The sequence below is a fragment of the Dryobates pubescens genome, chromosome 5 (genome assembly GCF_014839835.1).
Source record: "Dryobates pubescens isolate bDryPub1 chromosome 5, bDryPub1.pri, whole genome shotgun sequence".
Classification (NCBI taxonomy): domain Eukaryota; kingdom Metazoa; phylum Chordata; class Aves; order Piciformes; family Picidae; genus Dryobates; species Dryobates pubescens.
The window spans coordinates 16,471,348-16,480,078 of record NC_071616.1 but is presented as its reverse complement, the minus strand read 5'-3'; the positions used below and the strand labels follow the sequence as shown (position 1 = coordinate 16,480,078).

Sequence of the window (8,731 nt, the reverse complement as noted above, 5' to 3'; positions counted from 1 at the left end):
TGGTAGCAGTGTCATCATACAGTGGTGGAATAAGCAATGCCCACACATAAAATAACAGCAGGTCATGGGAAGGGGGCCTGCACAACACACACCTGTCCCTGTAAGCACATAGCAATGGATAAATCTCTGCTGTAGACCTGGTTTTGAACTAGTCTTCTGCTGGATGACTCTTATTTCTGCAGGTGCTGAGCCTGAATTACTTCTGCATGCAAAGAACAATGCTCCTCTTCCCAAAGTCATTTCAGAAGGGTGCAGGCCTGAGCTGGTTTTTGAAGGAGATAACCATTGAAGTGAAGCATTGAGCAAGGGTGAGGGGAAAGGGTCACATTTGCCAGCAAGAAGCAAGCTCTGCCTGGGACAGGTGGTGGCTGGGCAGGCCTTGGGTGAGTAGCTGCAGTGTGATGGAGGAGGAACACCACCTCCCACTTGATTTTTCTTTTGTTTTTTTGGTGGCAGCTATGTCGTTCAGAGGACTGAGCCCTGTGGTTCCTGGCTGCTGTACATTCAGGAGCAGCCTGGGTTTTCTGTGCCCGGTACTGGGACAGTCTGATGCTTCAGTAGCAGCCTAGCAGTCATGGCCATGCAGGAAAGTAGCCTGCATGCAAAGCAAGGCCTGACTCCAAGCCCTGACCCTGGCTGGAGGTTATTCAGGTCATTTCTGCTTAAACAGTGCCAGCAGCAGGTGGGTTTGGTCTCTCACAGTGGTCTGTGGTAGGAAATGTTAGAATCATAGAGTAGTTTGGGTTGAAAAGGACCTTTAAAGGTTGTCTACTCTGACCTCCCTGCCATCAGCAGGGACATCTGCAACTAGAGAAGGTTGCTCAGAGCCCCAAAGACCCTGACCTGGAATGGTTCCAGGGATAGGGCATCTACCTCCTCTCTGGGCACCCTGGGCCTCTGTTTCACCATCCTCACAGCAAAGAATCTCTTCCATTTAGTCTGACTCTCCCCTGGTTTAGCTTGAAACTATTACCTTTTCTCCTGGCACACCAGCCCCTGCTAAAGAGTTGTCTCCATCTATCTCTTAAAACACTCATTAATCAAAGGCCACAATATTCTCTTAAGGGAGAGCAGGTCCATAATGCTTCAAGCCCTGTACCTACTCCAGATTTGCCTGCACCAGCCAAACAAGCTGGGGAAAAGAAACAGCCCAGGGTGAAGCTTCAGCACCATTTCCACTTTGCAAGAAATGGGACTCAAAAGCCAGAAGCTAGTAGTTCTTTCCAGGTGTAAAATGGTGGCTGCAAGGGGAGGGGCAGGGGATAGACACCAGAGAAAGGCAGCTGGGACCAACACAAGGGAAATGAACACTGATAAATCACTGGAACCGAGACACTGCAAAGTAGTGCCAGTAGAAAAAGGCAGGATGGAGCAAGAGGCAACCACAAGCCTTTTTTCCTCGGTGCTGTCCATGCCAGAAGATACTCAGAGCTTGACTGAAACTCAAAACTTACAAACAGAAATGCTATTGCAATTTCTCCACAGGCCTATCTGCAAATTCAGCTAGATAAACTGTTTCCAAACAGGGAAGTCAAAGCACCCAGAACAGTTCCTAGTCCTCACTTCTTCTGAAAACTGAACTGTGTAAATCCAGCACTGGACTTTTTAAACTGCCTCTTATAAGGCAATTAAGTTCATCAGACCCTTAAGGAAACATAAATCTGCAAATTACTCTTTTATGGTGAAAGAAAGGGGGGCAGGAAGCTAACCAGCAGCTCAGCATGGCCTCATTCAGAACCAACCCAACACTGGATGTAAACAATTGTTCTGTAATACAATTTTTACCAGAAGTGCTGTGCAACAACAGGGATAGTTCCAGCAAACAACGTGATCAGTGATGTATAAAACATCCCCAGCTCCTCAGCCAGCTCACAGGGAGGGTGGGGATGGGGTAGGCTAGAGAGCAAATTGTCTGCTGACTTTAGCTGCTCTAAGGAACAAAACAATCCACTGCTGTTTTTTTATTCTCATTTTCCCCCCCTTAGTCACTGAAGGTGACCAAAACCTCACACCCTGTTCCAAACAAACCAACCAACGAACCAACAAAAACCCAAGAAAACCAAAACAAAACGACACAAATGACCTCACTGGCCCCTTATCTTGATACAAAATATTTTCCTTTGCTGCTTCTATTTCAGCCTCCCAGAGACTTTCCTCACTGCTGTCAGCCTGGAGCAGGTTATCTCAAGTTTTCCAGAGTCTTGGGTGCGGGGCCGGAAAGCAGCTTCTTCCCCTTCTTCCTTAATTGAAATGGAGCTGAAGGCCTTTTGATGCTGATGGCTTTGGCAAGACAACTCCTGCCAGAAAAGTTGTTTTGCTGCTGGTCTCAGTGCAGCCAAGGGAGCGGATCGAAGCCTGCGCCCTGTTAGAGAATGAAGTCACCAATTCAGGAGGGATCCTGCTTTTCCTCTCCCTCTGCACAGCCCCTTACAAGGCAGCCCCACCCTGCTTCTAGATTTCCAATTTCATTCCTCCTGGTTGTCATCATGTCTGCTGCATTGCAGGGATGGCTGAGCAGCACCCAGAGGGGAGCCTGGCACCCAGGGCGTAAAGCAGCAGGTAAAGCAGAGACTGGGAAAAACAAAAGAGCATTCCTTTGAAATCCACCAAGAACAACCTGAGCTTACCAAACCCACATTTCAGGCTGTGAGGGCTGAGTTTTCTTTCTCTCTTAACGGACAGAATAAAAGCATCTGCCTTCAAGCTCTCCAACATGAGTCACTTGTGCAAGCCCACTGTGGTTTCAGGCACACATAAGCAAAGCAGAGGGAGGTGGGTGGTTCAGCAGACAGCAGCTCTTCCCACCCATCTGCACTTTGCAGATCTAGCACTGAGGGTTAGAGAACAGGATGAACCAGGTTCATAGCTGCCCCATCCAGGCACAGCTCCCACAGAGCCCTCACCCTGTCCCAGGTGCTGCCCTGGGGTTTGCAGGGCAGAAGGCAACCCCAGCTCTTCCTGCACTGGGTCAAAGATTTCATCAGCTTCAGTTGCAGTGATAAGGGCCCAGAGTCCATCATTGTCCTCAGAAAGAGCAGAGAAACAAGAATGGTGCCAAGTGTGGGGAAGCGAAAGGATGCAAGGGATGGAAAGCACAACTGCTGCACTCCATTGGGCTCCAGGCAAAATGGCTGCTGCTCCACTCTGTTCCCAGGAAGCGAGCACAGATGCTGGGCTGTCCAGGGTACATTCCCAGACTTCCACACTGGGCACAAGAAAGGCTGTAACTGGAGACTAGAACACAACACTGCAGGAAAGCAGCGTATTCCAAGAAATACTGGAACAGATGCCACACTCAGCTCCCAGTCAAGAGTTCGAGGAATTGCTGTTCATCTGCACTCCTGCCACAAATGTTCTCAGCTCCCCTTTAAAAGCACTAACTCATACCTCAGAAAGAAGATACCAGAGGCTGTAGCAGAGCAAAGCAATGCAAGGATTCCTCTTACAAGGGAACAATTCCATACACAGCACACCACAAAGCTTCCAGCACATCACTGAACCGAGGCAACTCCACTTTCATCCTGCTGGACTCATGCTCCATCCTCAAGCACACAGGGCACCAGCGAGGAGCTGAGAAGCAGGATGCAGACCACAGAGCCACGTGTGTGCCAGTTTTACACACTGTAATGGGTTGGGGCAGGTCCCCTCCCCACCACAGGCAGAAATAACGACTCAGGCAAACGGATTGCAAAAGTGATGAAGGTTTAAATAGAAAGCAGTGAACGTTACAGAAAACCCAAAGCGCAGTGACAAAGAAAGATCCCATCCCCACCTGAGGGTGCATGCAAAACCCCCAGGGCTCCTTCTTCCCCCTCCCTCTGCTGGGCTAGTCTCAGCTGGCCAGGCCTGAGACTGCCCATCCCTCTGTGGCCTTGGGCCCAATCAGGCCCATGGCCAGGAGATCTCTCCCCCAGTTACCAAGTCTCGGAGAGGGAAGGAAAGAGGAAGTGCCAGACTCCGCACTGGATCTTATAGTGGTGCAAAGAATTATGGTAGGGAATACACAATTTCCTGTGTCCATCCCTCTGGGCTGGACTTCTGGACACAGGAAGTGAATGCACCAGGGGGGCACCCAGCTCAAACTACAACACACACCTAGCACCAGCTTTCTAACAAGCCTCTGCTGCACACATGGCTGATGGGAGGGGAAGGAAAAGCTGGAATTTGGGAATGTTACAGCAGTGAGTTCTCCAAGTACTAAGTGTTTGGGGGGTGGGGGTGGGGGGTGTTCCTTTTTCAGTCAGACTAGTTTTCTACAGGCAGACCACTGCATGCCTGAACCGTATCACAGCACCAAGCTCCTGCCACACGTTTGACATCATTTTTGGTTTGGGGTAAAGATGTTTTACAAGAGAAAGGCTGGTAAGGCTGGTTTAGAATGCACATTATGATTTTGTTTTTATTTAAGTAGGGGAAAAAAAAAGAGGAAAAAAAAGAAGCAGACTCCATGGGTAAGGTAGACAAGAACTTTTTATATTCTGACTATACAATAATATTCCTTTTTTTTTTTAACCTTTTTTTAACCTGCTGCCACAACTAACTATAACGGATCTGTTCTAGCCTAATTTTAAGGTTGTCCAGTTAAGCTGTCTGAAGACTCTTTGAACAAGTTGCCCTTTACCTATTTAGAGTTTCTTCTCAGAAACATTCATATATTATACAGGATATACAGATTTTGGAAACGAGACACTTAAAAACACACACAACCATAGCCGCAACACGATCATAGCTGCATTGTAGTGATTACCTTGTTCAGCCAGCTGCAGACTCTGTATGTACAATTAGGGCTTTTTTATAGTGTTATTTACACAGAGATGGACTAAAAGCGATCTTTCAATCTAAAAGGTAAAGGCTCTTGTGTTTAAGTATGTGCAGTTTCATAGCCTGGGGCAGGGAGGGGGAAGGGAAGAAGAAACAAAAAAAACCAACCCAAACAAAAATAAACAAACAAACAAAAAAATCAAACCAAACAAAAAATAAACCAAAACAACAAAAACCACAACAATTATATACACTGTAAACAGCACAAGGCATGAGAATTCTCCTCCTACTCCCAAACACTCGAGCAGGAAAGTGTATGTGCACTAATATTCCTCTTCCGCTTCAGCTCCTGCTCCTCTGCTCTTCTTGTGGATAGCACGGTTAAAGCTGTGGCAGGCAGGAACCCAATGATTGTCATGAAGACCCAGCTTACAGCCTGGGATGCCCTTCTGAGAGCGGTGACAGCACATCCAGTAGCCAGGCCCATAGGGTAAAGCTTGGCAGTAGGGTTTGGGATGCCAGCGGCACAGGGACACATCCCCCTTCACATACTTCTTCTTGCACTGCTTGCAGGGGTCTTCTCTGTAGCGGGGATCACGGACCCAGCGCGAGTCTGACGGCCTGATGTTGTAGTACTCGATGATGAATTTGAAGTAGTAGCAAGTGCATTTTAGGGCAACCAGACTCCTAGTAGGGAGCAATCCAAAGATCTTCACTATGATGTGGTGAGGCAAGAAGGCCATATACTGCTGAGGCTCCAAAAGCTGCTGTATTTTAAACCTGGTTTCCAGAAAGTCATGTGAAACCTGCCGTTTTAAGCAGGAGGCATCAAGTACTTGCAAAGCCCCTTCTGTTGGAGGCATGGCAAGGGCAGATGGCTCTGTAGGGACACCACTGCTGACGCATGGTCTGTCAGATGCCAAAGCATCCTCATCCTCATTTTGGGCTACTTTTCCTGGCTTTTCTTGGGTACTTTCCCTTAGCAGCTGTTGGTCATGAGGGACAGGCTGGTCAGCCTGGAGGAAAAACAGCCTTCCTGGGAGCGGGTCTTCACTGGAGCTGGAGTTAGAGAGCTTCTCCTTCCTGCATCCCTTCTCAGTTTTGGTGACCGATATACTGATGCATAAGGGCTCCTTCCTAGCAGGATGCAGACTCTGCTTTGGGAAAAGGACAGGCTCTTTTGACATACAATCAACAGTCGCGTTCTTGTTCTGCAAGGAACCTGGTGGCAACCCAGCAGCTGCTGGACAGACAGGTGGCAGAGGTCTGGGAGGCTTGATGCGCGTTTCAGAATCACTCCTGCCAGTGGTAATGGCCAGCACCGCATGAGCAAGTCCTGCACTCACATTCCCCACCTGAGGATCCAGCCCAGAAGTAAAAGGCTGCCGAGGAGATGCAGCACCATCCCACAACTCACTGTCACCCAGAGGACTGCACCGTCCTCCGAAACCAGCCCCAGCTACCCCTGCCTCCTCCAAGCCATCCCCCGGAGCCAGGCGCCCTGAGGACACCTTCCCCACCTCCCCCTCAGGCTGGGTGCCGCTGGCCAGGAGCACCCTCCCGACGTTCCTACGGAAGCTGTTATTCCGCGAGAGGCTCCCGGCCTCCCGCTCGCTCTGACGCTTCAGGCACTCCGACTCCAGCTTAGCCACCATATCCAGCACTCGCACAGGCTCGCTCTGCTGCTGCTCGCCAGTGCCACAGGGTCCCCTCTCCGCGTAGACCTCGCATGCCCCAGCGGCAGAGAAGGGGTCTGAGCTGGGCAGCACAGCTTTGGGCTGAGCGTTCGGCCTCGTCGTAGAAGCAGGCATGCAAGTTTTAGCACAGTCCACCAGTAAAGCACTTGCTCGTTGCTCCAGGAAGGCCACCATCTCTATCACCGAGAGGGACCGGCCCGGGAACGCACCCTCACCGCTCTCGTTCACGTAATGCACCGAGCAGTGCTCGATGCCACAGGCAAAAGGCTCTGGCTGGGGGCACCGGGAGTTCACCTCCCTCATTCTTTCCAGCTGGATTTTGGCTTTTTTAAGATCTACCGATTTTTTCCTGCGCTTGGCCGTCCTCCCGTCGATGTCCCACGTGCTCTTGATCTTCATGGAGCCCGGCCGGTTGCTGCCGCTGCACTGCTGGGCAGCGAAGAACGCGATCTTCTCCTTTGTGTTGCCAGGTTTCACGACAGCCCAGACATCCAGAGGCCCTTCCCCTTCCTCTCCCTGGTGGATTGTTGCAGACAGGGCATTCTTCTTTTCCCTTGCACTCAGACCATCTGCTGGAGCTTTCCCATTCATATTGCACATAGTATTTGGATAAATAATCCCCAGAAGCCTTTGAGATGGAGTCACGAGGGAGGGTTTGGGGAAAATGCTCTGTTTGGTGCAGTTGTTGGTGTATTTTTCTTCTTGTGCTGACCTCTGATGGCCCAGAGGTAGGCTTCTCAGGGAGTCCTGGCTTATTTCTGGAGATCGCTCTTTCTTCTGCAACTTGAGATATGGCTTTAAGTGCATACCAGAAACCCTGCAGAAACACAAGGGGAAGAAGTTAGAGTTGCAAATTATGCCTGTCTGGAATGAGAGAAGGTGGTCCAGAGCAGGCACTAAGATGCCTCCTACTCTACACATCAAGCAGCCCACACTGCAAAAGGAACCACCTGAGAAAGGAAAAGCAGCAACCAGCCTACCACATCCAGCTTTGGAGAACTTCCTGCAATAGGATTATGGTCTTAAGGATAGCAGAGATCTGTTACAGAGAAATCCATTTCCAGGAAGTTGCAAGAAGAAATCCAAGCACTGAAATTCTACCTGTTGTACAAACACAGCTAGATGTTCATTCTAGAGTTACAGCCACCCTTCTTTGCCTTTGGTTGTTAATCCAGATGCAAGGCACATGTGGGTTCAAGATTTAATCAACATTAGCTTTTCTTCATAATATTTTTTTTATATTATGATTAAAAAAGACAATAATACTTTTTTGGAGATAAAGTACAGTTAAAGCTGAAAAGGAAAGTTATCCAGAGATAACTGTTTTTCACTCAGAGATCCCAGCAGATACCTAATCTAAATACCCACCCCAGAGAGGACAAGAGGATATGTTCTCAAGTTGTACCAGGAAAGGTTTGGATTGGACATTAGGGAAAATTGCTTCACAGAAAAGGTTATGAAATGCTGGAACAGGCTGCCCAGGGCAGTGGTGGAGTCCCTAACCCTGAAGGCATTTAAAAGCCATGTAGATGTGGTGCTCAAGGACATGCTTTAGTGGTAGACTTGGCAGTGCCAGGTTAACATTTGGACTTAGATGTCTCTTCCAACCCCAATGATAGGATTCAATAAAACCTATCTTTTTGTGTATCAATAACGGCAACTTGGGTGTCCTCTCCCATACATCAGATGCCCCCTCCCAAAAGCGACAGAAGCATCACATACTGCTGAAAAGAACCACTTTCCACATTTTCATGGTTAAGAATTTAAGAGCAGTGAAGGAGATACTTGGATGCTGGTGACACTAGAGCAGCAGCACCACTCCTGTGACAGCCCCGGGTGCTTGACTCCTCTGTTCCATCACACCTGCTCAGTCATCTTCCAATTCAAAGCTCAGAAATGCAGAAAGCCAGGGCACTGCCACACAGGATATAATTAGCAGGAGACTTGATGCTCTTCTCCCAGGAGTATCACATGAGCATATTACAGCACTAACTACAGATTGTGTTTCCATGTCAATCTTTGAATGGTTACATTTAAAAGGCCTGCTTTTTGCAACAGGGATAATCCATGCCCACTGGTTTAAGAACACCAAGTTCAATGCCACCATTTACCATGAGCTGATTATGGACACAGTAAGACATTGAATGTTTCATTTGGTGCCCACTACCAAAACAGCTGCTTTGGTATTGCATTTCTAGCCTAAAAATGTCTTTTAATTACAAATCTATGAAGTGGGACAGATTTATAGGTCTAATACCTGCAGCTGACACACA

At 48.6% G+C, this 8,731-nt stretch overlaps 1 protein-coding gene across 5 annotated transcripts in view; it reads right to left on the bottom strand.

Annotated features, from left to right (window-relative positions):
• Nucleotides 1-4,955: 4,955 nt before the first annotated feature.
• The window catches only part of FBXO34 (F-box protein 34), a 44,205-nt gene continuing 40,429 nt past the window's right edge, over nt 4,956-8,731 (bottom strand). For all 5 annotated transcript variants that reach the window (XM_054161671.1, XM_054161670.1, XM_054161672.1 and 2 more), the window contains one exon: nt 4,956-7,275. In XM_054161671.1, coding sequence (XP_054017646.1) covers nt 5,085-7,275 — 2,191 coding nt within the window. In that variant the 3' untranslated portion in view covers nt 4,956-5,084. The remainder of the gene's footprint in view (nt 7,276-8,731) is intronic.